Source organism: Bison bison, unplaced genomic scaffold, assembly GCF_000754665.1.
Source record: "Bison bison bison isolate TAMUID 2011002044 unplaced genomic scaffold, Bison_UMD1.0 scf7180017864285, whole genome shotgun sequence".
Taxonomy (NCBI): domain Eukaryota; kingdom Metazoa; phylum Chordata; class Mammalia; order Artiodactyla; family Bovidae; genus Bison; species Bison bison.
The window spans coordinates 943,058-959,218 of NW_011494857.1; the positions used below are offsets into that span (position 1 = coordinate 943,058).

The 16,161-nt window shown below is 54.6% G+C and overlaps 1 protein-coding gene across 1 annotated transcript in view; it reads left to right on the top strand.

The window, feature by feature from the left end:
- PPFIA3 (protein tyrosine phosphatase, receptor type, f polypeptide (PTPRF), interacting protein (liprin), alpha 3) overlaps positions 1-16,155 on the top strand; it is a 16,546-nt gene extending 391 nt beyond the window's left edge. Inside the window, exons 2-28 of the mRNA XM_010849594.1 lie at positions 207-308; positions 684-848; positions 1,206-1,280; positions 1,744-1,818; positions 2,130-2,351; positions 3,361-3,507; positions 3,595-3,729; positions 4,273-4,356; positions 4,481-4,612; positions 5,047-5,109; positions 5,244-5,323; positions 5,602-5,746; positions 6,297-6,484; positions 7,623-7,845; positions 8,912-9,075; positions 9,194-9,321; positions 9,997-10,090; positions 10,441-10,522; positions 11,226-11,426; positions 12,086-12,148; positions 12,316-12,342; positions 13,417-13,592; positions 14,006-14,103; positions 14,303-14,478; positions 14,566-14,634; positions 14,867-15,038; positions 15,559-16,155. Of these exons, the coding sequence (XP_010847896.1) occupies positions 207-308; positions 684-848; positions 1,206-1,280; positions 1,744-1,818; positions 2,130-2,351; positions 3,361-3,507; positions 3,595-3,729; positions 4,273-4,356; positions 4,481-4,612; positions 5,047-5,109; positions 5,244-5,323; positions 5,602-5,746; positions 6,297-6,484; positions 7,623-7,845; positions 8,912-9,075; positions 9,194-9,321; positions 9,997-10,090; positions 10,441-10,522; positions 11,226-11,426; positions 12,086-12,148; positions 12,316-12,342; positions 13,417-13,592; positions 14,006-14,103; positions 14,303-14,478; positions 14,566-14,634; positions 14,867-15,038; positions 15,559-15,617 (3,345 nt within the window). The 3' untranslated portion in view covers positions 15,618-16,155. The remainder of the gene's footprint in view (positions 1-206; positions 309-683; positions 849-1,205; positions 1,281-1,743; positions 1,819-2,129; positions 2,352-3,360; positions 3,508-3,594; positions 3,730-4,272; positions 4,357-4,480; positions 4,613-5,046; positions 5,110-5,243; positions 5,324-5,601; positions 5,747-6,296; positions 6,485-7,622; positions 7,846-8,911; positions 9,076-9,193; positions 9,322-9,996; positions 10,091-10,440; positions 10,523-11,225; positions 11,427-12,085; positions 12,149-12,315; positions 12,343-13,416; positions 13,593-14,005; positions 14,104-14,302; positions 14,479-14,565; positions 14,635-14,866; positions 15,039-15,558) is intronic.
- The last annotated feature ends 6 nt before the right edge of the window (positions 16,156-16,161 follow it).

Here is a 16,161-nt window from a genome sequence, read left to right on the forward strand (position 1 = left end):
GAAGGCAAGGGGCAGGGCGGCCGGAAGGGGCGGGACTTGACTCTTGGAAGGAGGAGGGGCTTGCCTCTAATGGGCGGGGCCTAGGTCGCTTGAAGGGGCGGGACTTGGCCAAGAGGGGAGGGACTTAAAAACCTCCCAGTCCTTTGGAATGAGGGAGATGGGAAAAGGATTGATCTGAATGTACAGTTCTGCTCACCACTGAACAGGAGTTTGCGGCTCTGACGAAGGAGCTGAACTTGTGTCGGGAGCAGCTACTAGAACGGGAGGAAGAAATTGCGGAGCTGAAGGCGGAGCGGAACAATACACGGGTGAGGCGTCTTGGGGGCGGGACTTAAGCGGGGTGGGCGGGGCCTTGGGTGTTGAAGCCTGACCCATCTTTTTATACCCTTTCTTGCCTTCCTTTCTTCTTCCTGCTTCCACAACTTGGGCGGGTCTCCTCTGGTCCCCTCCTTCCTTCATGTCCCCTCCCCTATCTCCATAACTGTTCTCATTTTCTGTACCACTTCTTCCTGACCGCCCCACCCCCGACCCGTTATCCCTCTCTTCTCCGGACCTGTTTCTCCACACCTCTTTACTTGGCTCCACTTCTTCCCTGTGTCTGCCCCACCTGTCTGAATCCTCTTCCTGCACTCTGCCTCTCTTCCCTTGACACTTTTCCTTGGCCCGGTGCTCTATCCCTGTAGCTTCTCCTAGAACACCTGGAATGCCTGGTGTCCAGGCACGAGAGGTCACTGCGCATGACCGTGGTAAAGCGCCAGGCCCAGTCTCCGGGCGGGGTCTCTTCCGAGGTGGAAGTACTCAAGGCTCTAAAATCCCTCTTCGAGCATCACAAGGCCCTGGATGAGAAGGTATGAGAATCAGAAGAGACTGCATATAGAACAGAAACCTGTGGTCGGCTGGGCTGTCCTGAATGGCAGAAATTCTGGCTGTGATTGGTTGGAAATAGCCCAAGTGGGAAGAATGTTGACTGTCTTGAAATTGATTGAAACAGACTACGGCTGACTGAGACCTGATAATGGAAAAAAGTAATAGGATAGGGGTATACCAGGGGGTGAAGCTGCCTTGCTAGCTGGTTGGGGCTGCACACCTATTATAAATAGAGGAATGATAATGTCATCCTATCAGGTCCATCCCAAGGTGTTCTGCATCAGCTGTCCTTGATCAGGTCTGATCTCCATCTCACTTGGTCTTGCCCCCATCCTCAGGTCCGAGAGCGGCTGCGAATGGCGCTGGAGCGGGTGGCAGTGCTAGAGGAAGAACTGGAGCTGAGCAATCAGGAGGTGGGGGTGTAGCCAAGAAGGAGGCGGGACTAATGAACTACCAATGGGGTGGAGCTGATTGGATGGGTCCTAGAATCTACTGGGGACAGGACTAGGGCACAGGACCAATAGGATTGGACTGTGGAGAACCAGGTTCCTAAGGTGAAATTCACTGGGCAGGACTAAGGGGAGTAGAGTACCGCTCTGTGACAGTGAGACTAGGGTTAGAACCAGGGCTGGGGGCGGCTAAGGGAAAGAACTGACTTCGGAGGAAATGGTTGGGTGGGGTAAGTCTGGGCACAAGGAGGCTAAGGTTAAGATTAAGGGTGGCTTCCTCTCTGGTGGGTGGCTAAGGAGAGACGAGGACACAGGGCCGAAGGGTAGACTATGGAATAAGGGTAGGCCCAGCAGGACCAGAGCCAGTGGGAAGTAAAACAGGGATTCTAGGACCCCCTTCACTCTGATCTCCCTTTCCTGTTGCCAGACTCTGAGCCTTCGAGAGCAGCTGTCTAGGCGCCGGTCGGGGCTAGAGGAGCCCGGCAAGGATGGGGATGGGCAGGTAAGAGGTGGACATCTTTCCCTCTCTTTGCTCTTCACTGGCCCCCATCCCTGTGGTCCTACTCAGCCCCGTGACTTTGCGATGGTCCCTTTAATGTTTGGTATGATTCTCACAGACCCTAGTCCATCTGAATCCCTCAGACTCTTGCTGACCTTTGACCTCTGATTCAGGTCAGCTAGCTAAATTTGTGATCTCCATGGCCCTTAACTGATCTTTGATTCCCCCTCACCCCTATCAGCTTTCTCTTTGCATTCTATCTCAGTTACCTGATCTGAGTTCTGTGCTTTCCTTCCTCACTGTCCCCATTCCAGACTCTTGCCAATGGCCTGGGTCCTGGTGGGGATTCGAACCGGCGCACGGCGGAGCTGGAGGAGGCCCTGGAGCGGCAGCGGGCGGAGGTGTGCCAGCTGCGGGAGCGCTTGGCGGTGTTGTGCCGCCAGATGAGCCAGCTGGAGGAGGAGCTGGGCACCGCCCACCGCGAGCTGGGTAAGGCCGAGGAAGCTAACGCCAAGCTCCAGCGCGACCTCAAGGAGGTGAGGCCGGAGCCCCTGCTGGGCTGCCCTCTGTCCCTCCCCCCAACCCTCCCTGTTCCCTTCTACCCATAGTCACAGAACTCATGAACCTGGATTCAGTCCACAAGGTGTGCGGATTCTTCTCTCTGAGCTTGTTTCCTCACCTGTAAAATGGGATTTATGGCCCTTGTCAGAGAGTTGGTACATGGCACATACATGGTAGTCACCCAGTATCTGGTCGTAGTTTTTATGTTACCACTGGGAAATTCTTTCCCACCTCTTAGCTGAACTCCATTGGCTGTATTTCACCCCATCCTGGCTGACGCTCCTTGATCTCAACTCCCACGCTGCAGGGACTGCTGAGAAATGTAGGGCATGGATTCTTTAAAGCACTGAATGAGAAAGAAGAGAGAGCACTTTTGCTTTCATCATCCACTGGGGCTTTTACCTCGGATTTGAAGTGTGGATGGCCCGAGGGCTTATTAGGAAGTGTGGTCTCACCACACCGGCCTCCAGGCAGATGTTCATCCCCCACGATACCCTGGAACACCTTCTCTGGTTTTATAAACCTGTGCTACCCTGGGAGGTCTTGGGAGATTTTGCCTCCCAGATGGAAAGGACATTTGTTTTCTGTGAGACCCTAGGGCATTTGCTCTGTGATTCTAAATCTGAGTTGTGCCAGAAGTTGCTGAAAAATGTAAGACTTGGGTTTTTGAGTGGGCCAAGAAGAGTGGAGACTTTCCATCCCCTGGGCCTTAGGTCATCCGTATGATAAGCTAGTACTGTCCCAGAAGTTTATGGGAGGTGCTGCACTGCCATTTTATCTGTCAGGTGGCAGAGGGCAGGCAATGTAATGTTGGCTATTCTCAGGAGCTCTTGGCAGGTGTGGTTCCATCTTTCTGACCCCCAGATGGCAGGGGACTTCATTTCCCAGTGTACCCTGGGGTGCCTGAATTGAGGTTCTAAGCCTAGGCTACCCACAGGACCTAGTGGGAGCTGTAGTCCACGCGGTCCTTTGTCACCTCTGCAGGCGCTGGCACAGCGGGAGGATATGGAGGAACGGATCACAACCCTAGAGAAGCGCTACTTGAGTGCCCAGCGCGAGGCCACCTCTCTGCACGACGCCAACGACAAGTTGGAAAACGAGTTGGCCAGCAAGGAGTCATTGTACCGACAGGTGAGGGCACGGCCGGGGAGGGGCGGAGGGGCGAGGCTGTGGCCCATATGACCAAGCTCCTCCCTTTCCCTCGTCTGTGTCCCCCAGAGTGAAGAGAAGAGCCGTCAGCTGGCCGAGTGGCTGGACGACGCCAAGCAGAAGCTCCAGCAGACACTGCAGAAAGCAGAGACCTTGCCAGAAATTGAGGCCCAGCTGGCCCAGCGCGTGGCGGCTCTCAATAAAGTGAGGGAGACCTGGGGCGGGGCTTTGAGTCTCTGGGGCGAAGGGGTGGGGCTTAGGGGAGGCGGGGCCTAGAGGCTGGAGGGGTTGAAGACCTACAGCCTGAATTCAGATGGAAAAGGCAGGGCCTGGGATCTAGAAAGGGACGTGACTTAGAATGGGGGAAAGGCCTAGAGGTTTGGTGGAAGGTGGTGTTCTCTGCTAAGTCGCCCTGTGGACTGTAGCGCCCGCCAGGTTCCTCTGTCCATGGGATTCTCCAGGCAAGAATACTGGAGTGGATTGCCATTTCCTCCTCCGGGGGATCTTCCCGACTCAGGGGTGTTTTCTAGTTTGGACTAAAAGGATGGGTGGGACCTGAACTGAGAAGGGGACAGAGCTTATAGAAGAGGGCAGGGCTTGAGACTCAAGTGCAAGGTTTGGAGTTTTGTTGGACAGGAGCCTAGAGCTCCAGGGGCGGGGCCTGGAAGCCAGCCTTGGAGGAGGTGGGGCCTGGGGCCTGAACGGGTCCTAGTGGAACAGTCAGATGCCATGGGTTCCAACTTCCAGGCTGAGGAACGTCATGGGAATTTTGAGGAGCGGCTTCGGCAGCTGGAGGCCCAGTTGGAGGAGAAGAACCAGGAGCTGCAGCGGGTGAGGGGGCTTTGAGGCTTGGGGGATGAGCCTTAGATGAGAAAGTGGGCTGAAGTGGGTGGGAGCTGGGAGCAGGGGCAGCGCTCAGGGTTCCAGCACCTGTGCCCTGCTCTCCTCTGGGCAGGCCCGGCAGCGGGAGAAGATGAACGATGACCACAATAAGCGGCTGTCCGAGACAGTGGACAAGCTGCTGAGCGAGTCCAACGAACGACTGCAGCTTCACCTCAAGGAGCGCATGGGGGCCCTGGAGGAGAAGGTGCGCCCCAATCTAGGACTCCCATAAACTGGAATCTTGGGGGCCCAGACCTTTCCCCAAACCATTATCTGAGATCTCCTCAAATCTAGGCATCCGGAATTCGAATCTGACAGACTGCTCTATTGCTGGGACCAGCACTATTTCACCTGAACACCCTAGAGCTGAATTCTGGGGCACCTATACCCTGAATTCTTGGCGTTTCCCCAAGCCTATAGCCCTATGGGCCCTCAAACTCTGAATCTGCTGAAATTACACAGGATGCTGAATTCTGGGCTCCTAGGGACTTCCCCTCTTCAGCAGCATCTTCACTCCACAACCCTCTAGCTCACCATTCCAATCCACCCATTCCCCTTGGGGTCCCCTCAGGCCTGCCTCTGTGCACTGGAGGCTTCTTCCAGGTTCTGGCCCCTCACTGCACCCCTGTCCCCCTACAGAACTCACTAAGCGAGGAGATTGCCAACATGAAGAAGCTTCAGGATGAGCTGCTGCTCAACAAGGTAGGGAGGAGCCTGGGGGGTGAGGGCCAGAGAAATGGAGCAGGCTTTACTGGGGCTGGAATCAGCCCGGCTGGGAGGGACCGATCTCAGAAGGGGGCAGATTCTGACCTGGCCTCTCCAACCTCCTCCCCCAGGAGCAGCTCCTGGCTGAGATGGAGCGGATGCAGATGGAGATTGACCAGCTTCGGGGGAGGCCACCGTCGTCCTACTCCAGGTGACAGTAACTTTCCTGTGCCCATGGGGCCCCCTTGGCCAAGCACATCCCTTCTGCTTCCCAAGTCTCCTGATTCCCCTCCCTGTCCTCCTGAGACTTCCACTGGCCCCTCTTATTTTTGACCCCTGATTTCATGATCTCTGGCCCCAGACCCTTTTTTCCTGACTTTTAACATAAGATCCTTCTTCCAGTCCTCTGACCCCAAGCCCTTCCACATGACCACTGACCTCTATTTCCTTTTCCTGACCCCTTGGTCTCCACCCTCTCCATGCCCACAGATCTCTCCCTGGCAGTGCCCTGGAGCTCCGTTACTCTCAGGCACCCACCTTACCTTCTGGTGCCCACCTGGACCCCTATGGGGCTGGCAGTGGCCGGGCAAGCAAGAGGGGCCGCTGGTCAGGGGTCAAGGATGAGCCCTCTAAGGTCAGCAGCCACTTCTGGGGCCTGGACTGAGCAGGGCCTGGGAGGGCAGCAGTAGGAGGTGGTTCCCAGTATGCAGGGCTCTGGGTGGGGACTAGTGGAGAAGTAAGGCTTCCTGGGCCCACACTGTCTTCTCTTCTTTCATCATCCCCACTTGCCTTGATGTCTCCTCGCGTGGATGTCCTGCTGCCTGGTGAGAACTTTAGAGGAATGATGGGCTGGGAAGAGGGTTTTGGGGGAGATGATGTGCAAGGTGTAGAATCCTAGAATGGATGGGGCTAAGTGAAGAAAAGAAGTGGGCTGTGTCAAAAGAAACAGTGGACTCAGGGGAGGTTGTGGGGGGTGTCAGGGGGGGTCAAAAAAGGGCCCCACCAAGAGAGAAAGGTGGGCTGGGGAAACTGTGGGGACTGGATCACAGGGTGAGGGCAGTTAGTGTCAACGGATGAGGGCAGGGTCACGGAGGGTGGGAAGGGTCCGGAGCAGTGAGGGAAGACACAGCATCTGCCTTTGGCTCCTGTCCACCTGCCATCCTTCTGTCTCCACACAGAGACAGGAGTGGGAGAGGTCTGCCCCTGCGGGGTCCATGCCACCTCCATTCCCTGGCGAGCTGGATGGCTCAGATGAAGAGGAGGCCGAGGGGATGTTTGGAGCTGAGCTCCTGTCCCCCAGTGGGCAGGCAGATGTTCAGACACTGGCCATCATGCTTCAGGAGCAGCTGGAGGCCATCAACAAAGAGATCAAGTGAGCACTGGCCCAGTTCTTTCTCGTCCTGCCTGAGCTAAGCCCACAGCCCCTCTGGCTCTGGAGACTGATCTGAATACCTAAGCCCAACTCCTTTCCTAATCATCCTCAAGGAGTTCTCCCAGCCCAACACTATTCTGGAATAGTCTGAGGAAATACCCAGAAGTCTCCTATGTGCTACTTATACATTATACACCTCCCCACCCCAAACAGTACTCACAATTTCCCAAAATACCCAAGACTGCATCCTCAGATACCAAAAATCACAATCCAGTCCATCAAGAGTCCTCCATTATATCACAGCTTTCATGACTTCAAGCAGCCATTACCCAGAGACTCCCAGTACCCTAAGAATCTCTACACGAGGTCCCCAATCCAAAACACCGCAAGAACCTCGACTCTAGATAACAAGAACTTCTACCTGATATAACAAAAATCCTCAGTTTATTAAGATTCCCCCATCACGTAAAGTCTACTTGGATTCCCCAGCAATTGCCCTACTTAGCAATTCTCTGATAACACACTTTGCATGGGCCCCAGCAAACATATCAACCTGACCACCATCTTCCATTCCAACTCATTCTGACTGGAGATATTGACTCTCACCAAATGTCTCTATGACCTTCCCAGATCCCAGATTGACTTCAGAGTCCCTGATCTCAGCCTTCTCTTATTATGAGCTTGCTCTTTCTATCCTCCTTATAACTTGACCTCTTGCCCATGGTCATCCATTTATGATTTTCCAGAGCCACTTGGTCATCATCAGGGTCATCCTGAGGCACACTCTGGTCATCCTGTCATCCCTAATCTTTCCACGACCTCCAGAGCCTAACATGATCCCTTGACTCCCTTTGAACCTGTAAGGCCATCAGGGATCCACCAAGACCTCACTGTGCCTTCCCCAGAATTATTTTTGCTCCACCAAGCCTTCCTGGTCCATCGGGATCCCCAGACTCCTCCTTTTGGACGTGCAGTGCAGCATGTGGGATCTTAGTTCCCCAAGCAGGGATTGAACCTGCATCCTCTGCATTGGAAGCATGGAGTCTTAACTTCTGGACCACCAGGGAAGTCCCCCCAGGCTCCCTCTCCTGTTGCCTGCCTCAGTCCTCTCATCCCGTCTCCCCATTTCCCTCCTCAGGTTAATCCAAGAGGAGAAGGAGACAACAGAACAAAGGGCAGAAGAGCTGGAGAGCCGGGTGTCAGGCTCCGGCTTGGACTCACTGGGCCGCTACCGCAGCAGCTGCTCACTGCCCCCCTCCCTCACCACCTCTACCCTCGCCAGCCCCTCCCCTCCCAGCTCTGGCCACTCAACACCCCGTCTGGCACCCCCTAGCCCTGCCCGTGAGGGCACCGACAAAGCTGTGAGTATTCTTAAGTCTCCTCAGCTTGGTGGTGATGGTGGTGGTGGTGGGAGGTCATAAACAGGGCTCTCTAACAAACAGCAACGATAATCATCACACCAATGATAGCAACCTTAGCTTCCCCTAAAAGCTCAACTCAGAGGGCAAAGGAGGACTTCCCTGGTGGTCCAGTGGTTGGGAATTTGCCTGCCAGTGCAGGGAACACAGATTCGATCCCTTCTCCAGGAAGATTTCACACGCTGGGGAGAGGCTAAGCCCATGCACCACTATTGAGCCTGTGCCCTAGAGCCCATGCGCCACAAGAGAAACCACTACAATGAGAAGCCCGTGCACTGCAGCTAAAGAGCAGCCTGTGCTCACTGCAACCAGAGAAAGCATATGCATAGCAATGAAGACCCAGTGCAGCTAAAAATAAATAATTCTCAAAATTTAAAAAAGGGGGGCAAAGGGGAGGCTGAGTCACTAGATTCCTGAACCCTAACTTGTACTTTAGTCAGACCTGATCTACTTTTACCTATTTTATGCATTAAATTTCTGCATAGGATTTTTATTTTTAATTTTTTGGCCATGTCATGCAGCTTTCTGGATTTTAGTTCTCCAACCAGGGATCAGACCCTGGGCTCCAGCAGTGAGAGGACCAAGTCTTAACCACTTAACCACTGGATACAGAATATATATATTCTGTGACTAAATGTACATTTGAGAACTATTATAATGGCCCCAGAATTGACCTTAGAGGCAGGCACAAGAGCTATAACCCTGTTTTATTGCCTTAAACTCAGCTTTCCTATTTTCAGAACTTGTAAGTCATTAGATTTTCTTGAAACTGAGCAGATCCCACTCCTGACACCAGAAGCTAAGATAGTAGAAATATGGGCTCATCAAGCTCCAGGGGGACTGAAGTTATTGGCTTTATATTTCTGCAATTCACTCCCACTTAATCTAGCCTATCTTTAGAAGTGATAGTCCAAATCAGGGGTATCCTAGACACCTGGTATACCTCCCAACTAATGAGGAGCCCCCAACATGATCCCTCTGACTCAGTAGCAACTCTGCCTGTCTACAGAATCATGTCCCTAAGGAGGAAGCTGTGGCTCCCCGAGGGGAGGGGCCGGCAATCCCAGGAGACACCCCACCTCCCACTCCTCGCTCTGCCCGCCTTGAGAGAATGACACAAGCCTTGGCACTGCAGGCGGGATCCCTGGAGGATGGAGGGCCATCACGGGGAAGGTCAGTAAGAATAAGGGACGAGACAGGGAGGGACTTGCTTGGGAGGAGGAGATGGGAGTGGACAAAGACTTGGAACCTACCAGATGGGATCTACCTTCACTCTGTCCTGCTCACCCAGTGAGGGCACCCCAGATTCCCTGCACAAAGCTCCCAAGAAGAAGAGCATCAAGTCGTCCATAGGCCGTCTCTTTGGCAAGAAGGAGAAGGGGAGAATGGGACCACCAGGTCGGGACAGCTCTTCTCTGGGTGAGTCCCCTGATTTCCTCTCCCTTTCTTTATTCCTTCCTTCCTCCTCCTTTACATATTCACTTGACATACAGTCCTGTCCACAATCATTTGGTAATGCATTTTGAGCACTGGAACCTTGGCAGAAGTCGAGGGGAGAAGGGGCAAGAAGGGTACTCTGAGGCCTGCCTGAGTGATGGTTGGACAAATGAATTTATTTCATTTACCTGTTTTTTTTGTTTTTGTTTTTGTTTTTTTTTTAATAGAGAGGAGCTTGCTTGTCTGACTTGTGAAATCCAAGTTAGTCAAATTTTCAGGAATTTTATGAGCTGCTTTGACATCACATTCGGTAGCCTGAAATTGGTGGGATTATTTACACTATGGAAACTGGCAAATACTACCAATCAGGAAATACCTCTTCGTCCCCAGGGAGCCAGTTGTTAAGAACTTAGCAGCATAGCACTGCCACCTTTACCAAGGCCAGCCCAGTGCATCAGCTCTATTTGGGGGGTTTCTCCAATTCTTTGCCTAGGAGGTGGCATTGCTTCCTGTGTGGTTTTATCACTCCCTCTGTGTGGCCTCATTTACTAATCCCTCTGGGCCTCTGCTTTCCTGGCATCCTTCTCAACCCCCCAGCATCAAAGATTCTGCCTCCCCTCTGAGACTCTCCAAATTTTGGCCCCTCCCTGCCTCCAGCTGGAACACCCTCAGACGAGACACTGGCCACTGACCCTCTGGGGCTAGCCAAGCTGACGGGCCCAGGAGATAAGGACCGGAGGAACAAGAGGAAGTGAGTGTGGGTGTGTGGTGTGTGTGCGGGGGAGGGTTGGTCATAAGTAAGAAAATTCTAGGAGGGGGCGTCCAAGATCCTGAGCGTGCTTGGAAATTTGGGAACTCCTAGAGGGTTGGGGTTTTTTTCCCTCCACTTTTCATTTGTTTGGTGTGTGTGTACATGTGTGCTGGGGGAGGGGGATTATAAAGAACCACAGTATTTGTGTTCTTTTACCTTCTGCCACGTTTTCTACATTCATAAAAGTTGTTTTTGTGGATGGGGCCGGGGAGCAGTTGGTGAAGGGAGCTATCTGAGAGGGCTAGGTGTATCTACCCCTGAGACCTCCTGCCATGGCCCTCTCTCTTCAGGCATGAACTTCTGGAAGAGGCCTGCCGTCAGGGCCTGCCTTTTGCTGCCTGGGATGGGCCCACTGTGGTCTCCTGGCTAGAGGTACTGGGGTCCAGAAATGTCCTGACTCTTCATCCCCAATCCCTCTGAGAATCCCATGGTCAGGGCTGGCTGACCCTGTGCCATCCTCCTGGCCCAGAGGTGTCGGGGAAGGGAGCTGGGGGGTGAGGTCCTGGGAGGGGTCAGGTTTCTTGTGGACCTTCCTGTTGCTTTTTATTCCTTCTCCCCTCACCCCTCACCATGCCCATCTTGCCCCTATTGTCTCTCTCTGTGTCTTCCCATGCCTCTGTCTCTGGGATTCTCTTTCTCTATTGTCTCTCTCTCTATGTCTTCCCATGCCTCTGTCTCTGGGATTCTCTTTCTCTATTTTTCTGCCTCTCCTCATCTCTCTGTTTTTGTCATTCCCCGTACTTCTTCCCATGTCTCTCTCTCTCAATGTGCTTTGCTGCTTTCTCTCCGCCTCTCTGCCTCTCATCTCTGTCTCTCCCCATCTCTCTCTCCCTTCTGACTCTGGGCTCACCCTTCTCTGACTGTCCTTCGTCTCTTTGTGTTTCCCTCTGACTCTTGATGTCTTTGCCTCACTGCCAATTTTCTCATGTCTTTCTGTTTCTCCCCCACTTGCCTTTCCCCACCTCTCTGTCTCCCTCTCCCCCTTTCTTTCTGTCCTTCTCCCATTTCTCCTGTGATATATCTCTGTCTCTCTGTCTCATTTCCACCCCTTCCTCACTTTCTCCCTCTGGTCCAGCTGTGGGTAGGCATGCCTGCATGGTATGTGGCCGCCTGCCGGGCCAATGTCAAGAGTGGTGCCATCATGGCCAACTTGTCAGACACGGAGATCCAGCGTGAGATCGGCATCAGCAACCCACTGCACCGGCTCAAGCTGCGCCTTGCCATCCAGGAGATGGTCTCACTCACCTCACCCTCTGCTCCTGCCTCCTCTCGCACCGTGAGTGTCCAGAGCCAATCCCAGCCCCTGCTGGAGTAGCCAATCCTCAGAGTACTGTCCTCAGAGTAGCCAGTCCTGAGTCCACTCATTCTAGCTCTGTCTTGTCAGATATACCCTGCTCCGCACAGTCTCTCACTGGATTATCTCTGAGGGTGGGACACCCTTCAGGTCTCTCTGCCTCCCCTCTACTTCCAACCCTCAGTCTGTCTTACACACCGCAGCAGAAGGATCCTATCCCGGAAAAAAAACCCAAATTCATATGGTTCTCTGCAAGTCCCATGATGAGGGGCCCCTTTCCCAGCTCCTTTTCTGCTCTGCTCCTTGACATTTGCTGCTCCCTTTTCTTGGAGCACCCCTCCCTCTTTTTTACCTCCAAGGCTGGCTCCTACTCATCCCTGAGGTCTCAGCTCAAATGTCACCACCTCCAAGAGGCCTCCCTAACTCAACAGCTAAACTAGTCCCCAGCTCCATCATACATGAACACCTATTTTTTTTTTTTACCCCATGGCATTTACTGCCTTCTAACATTTTATCATTTTGTTCCATACAGAAAATGATGTGTTCCCATGCCTAATTCGGCTCCTCCAGGAGCACGACTCTCTTCCCCTCCCCTGTCCAGAAGCTCTTTCCCAACCTCCATAACACCTCTCACCCCTCAGTCCACAGGAAATGTGTGGATGACACACGAGGAGATGGAGTCCCTTACCGCGACGACCAAGCCTGTGAGTGCCCCCTGCCCGTGGCCTTGGGGGTGGCACTAACTTTCCCTGGGCAGGGGCCGGGTGGCGGGTGAGTCTGTGGCTGTCTGTCCGTCCGTTCGTCCTTCCCGCCCTCCTCCGCCTGCCCCTTAACCCACCCCTTCTCTCCCCTCTTCCCACTAACTGGTCAGGAGACCAAGGAGATCAGCTGGGAGCAGGTAGGGGGCGCGGGGCGGGCTGTGGGCGCATGAACAGGCTGTGCACGCTGCATGGACGCCCCTCCTTCTCCGAGCCCCGCCCCGCCCCGCCCCTCGCCGGAGCATTCCATCCTCACCGCGGGGGGGCGCTGCGCGGAGCTCTGCTCTGGGCTGTCACTGTGACTTGGTGGGGTCCGTGTAGAAGCCCGACTGTTCCATTGCCAGTGGTGCGCGGGTCATCCCACTATGGTCGGTTGCGCGGGCTCCAGGGGCTGTTTCATTGCTGTAACTAGAGGGAAACGCTGAGTGGCTCTTTGCCCTATGGCAGAGGGAAGTGAGGCTGTTCCCCTCACTTTGTACTGGGGCAAAAGGGAAAGCATTTGGGGCGGGGTTGCGGGTGGGCAGGGTACATCAGGCTGAGAAGAAGTTGGGTAGAAGGAAGTACATTTTATTCTCAAGAGGGCGAGAGGTATGAACTCACCTGAGTACAGGAGCTATGTTGGGTCTTTGTTTCCAACAGCCCAAGGTATGGATTGTTTGCTCATGCTGGGAGGAGTGAAGGACTTGGGGGTGGATCCAGAATATTGTCCTGGGCCAGATTGTAGCATCGGGCTAGAATTTCTCGGACAGCGCAAGAGTGGTAGATGAATCCGTTATCCTTTGTTGGGGAGGGAGCTACGCTGGAAGAATCTGTTGTGCGGAGTTGGAGGAATAGTGATATTGGACTGATCAGTTGTTTTGAGTTGGAGACGATGCTAGACTAGTACTTAGATATACTGTTCAGATCACCTGAGGCTCTTGTGAGAATGAGGATTTCGATTCAGTAGCCTAGGGTCTGAGATTCTGCAATTTCAGCAAGTTCGCAAGTGATAATGATGCTTTGAGTAGACAAGGGCCTGTGTTGTCAGTATGAAAGAGAAGGAAACAGTTTTGGATTGCCCGTTGTCCTGAGCAGAGACTGGCCATTGTCCTGCTACGGGATAGAGAAAGAACAACCTTGGATTTGGGAGAGAGAGGGTGGTACTGTACCCTTTCATACACACATGGGAAGGGGTCAGAAGGCCTGACTGCTCCCCCACCTGCCCATGGCCCCAGATCCTGGCATATGGCGACATGAACCACGAATGGGTGGGGAACGACTGGCTGCCCAGCTTGGGGCTGCCCCAGTACCGCAGCTACTTCATGGAGTCGCTGGTGGATGCCCGAATGTTAGATCATCTTAACAAGAAGGAACTCCGGGGCCAGCTCAAGATGGTGGACAGCTTTCACAGGTGAGTTGCCTGGCCAGTGGCGACAGTCCAAGTGGGGGAGGCCCCCACTTCTAGAGAGTCTTTGGCAAATAGGACCAGTGATGTGGGAATTAATTCATCTTGGACTATCTTTGGTCCTTTAGCCTGGATTGTTAGGAAATCCAGACTCCTGTGCCCCTTCCACCCATTAAGATGGTCCAGTAGGAATAGTCCAAGTCCTGAGACAGCTTGGCTAGCTGACCCCATACCCCTTACAGGTTGGCTAACAGGAACTGCTTTTTAAAAAATATCCCTGCTCCTGGGAAGGTCAGCAATCAATAGAACAGATCCAGTGGAGCAATTCCCCAGCCTCTCCCAGAAAACCACAAGCAACAGGGGAAACAGTCACTGGGGTTGTGGGGCTCTTCTGTGACTCTGCTATCTCTGCTACTCAGGGTGAGCCTGCATTATGGGATCATGTGTCTGAAACGGCTCAACTATGACAGGAAGGACTTGGAGCGGAGGCGGGAAGAGAGTCAGACCCAGATCCGAGGTGAGTAGAAAAGTATGAGTCCAGCTGGGAGCCATGTGGAGGGGTTTGGGACAGGGTTGGAGGAAGCATCAATAGGGAAGGGGAGGGAGGCCAGGGGAGACGGGGTGGAGACAGGAAGAGGAAATGGGGTTGGAGATAGAGGATAAACGAAGGACCAGGCCCCAGGAAGGGTGCAGCTGAGGGTCCCTTCCATCCCCAGACGTGATGGTGTGGTCCAATGAGCGGGTCATGGGTTGGGTGTCCGGGCTGGGCCTGAAGGAATTCGCCACGAACCTCACGGAGAGCGGGGTGCACGGGGCACTGCTCGCCCTGGACGAGACCTTCGACTACTCCGACCTGGCCTTGCTTCTGCAGATCCCCACGCAAAATGCACAGGTGAGCTGCCGCCGGGCCCGGGGCACACTGGGCATCCCCATCTTGCAGATTGCACGCTGCAGCCTCTCTCCCACCTCTCCCCTGCAGGCCCGGCAGCTCTTGGAAAAGGAATTCAGCAACCTCATTTCCTTGGGCACAGACAGGCGGCTGGATGAGGTGGGCGCAGCAGCAGCAAGCGTAGGGGACTCCACGCTCCCGGCCGCCCCTCTAGACTCGCAGCTAAAGGGGTGGGGCTTGATTGGCCAAGGAGTCGCGGTTGGAGGCGGTGCCAGGGAAGGGGCGAGGCTAAATGAGCGAAGGGAGCCGGAGAGGGGTGGGGTCAAAAAGAGGAGCGGAGTCCAAACGCGGCCCTAGTCCCTCACCAGCTGGCTGCACCCCTAATACCTAGGACAGTGCCAAGTCCTTCAGCCGCTCCCCATCCTGGCGGAAGATGTTCCGAGAGAAGGACCTCCGAGGCGTAACCCCCGACTCAGCTGAGATGTTGCCCCCCAACTTTCGTTCGGCCGCAGCAGGGGCTCTGGGCTCGCCCGGGCTCCCTCTCCGCAAGCTGCAGCCGGAAGGTGGGCGGATACCAAATGGGACAGCCTCTGCTCCCCTCCCCTTCTTAGGTGTCGGGGGAGAGACCATCTCCACATTCCAGCAGCCTTCCCGAGTTCTGAAATGGTCTAGTCCCTTTTTCCCCACCCACGACAAATGGACCGCTCCAACAAGCCAACTCCCTCCTTAGGGTGTGGAATGGATTAATCCCAGCATACCCCGTTTTCCAGGGTGGGAAATGAACTCGTCCAGTGTCACCTGGGGCATTTTGAAGGAATCGGAGGCTTTGAGAAAGGAATGGAAACTGGCTTGGAGGGAGTCAGGCAGTCGTTGGCTTCTCGGGAGGGAGAATCCAAGGGAGGACGCTTAGGTGGAGGAGGAACTGGGCAGGGGTGTGTGTGTGTGTGAGGGGTGTGTGTGTGTGAGGGGTGTGTGTGTGTGTGTGAGGGGTGTGTGTGTGTGTGTCAGGGGTGTGTGTGTGTGTGTGTGCGCGCGCGCGCGCGCGCTTGCGCTTTGCTGAACCAATGCTCATTCTCCCTCCAGGCCAGACTTCTGGGAGTTCCCGGGCAGATGGCGTTTCTGTCCGGACCTATTCCTGCTAGTGTAGGCTTCCAGGTGAGGACCGTACTGGGCGATCTTGGGGATCGGGGCGGCACAGTGGATCTTCACGCCTGGCGTCAATGCAGGTGACCTCACTCGGACGGAAGAACCTTTCAGAGGCTGGGCTGTTCCCCCTCCTGCCCACAGTATGGTCTCGCCGGGGAGAGTGTACTGGGGAGCTCGCGCCGCGGACTGGACCATCTGTACAGACGAACGGGGAATGCTGGTCCCCGCCTCACAAATGGACTGGGCCTGGACCAAACCACATGCACTGGACTGAGAGGGGGGAAGAAGAGGGCAGGAAGAAATCCCGCCCCAAACTTCCGCCTCCCTATCCTCTACTTTGTAATTTATTGATCAGTTTCCGATGGGAGATGGGTGCCCTTTCCCCGCGGGAAGGGGGCGGGGCTTCCCTCCCGGGCCGCATGCGGGGAGAGGCTGACCCCTCCTCTTTCTTCTCAGTTGCGGGGCCCAAGTCTTCCTTCTTCGTCCGAAAGGAGGGGAGGGGGGACTCGCTGCTAAAAGCCTCGCCCCTTGTGCCACTCA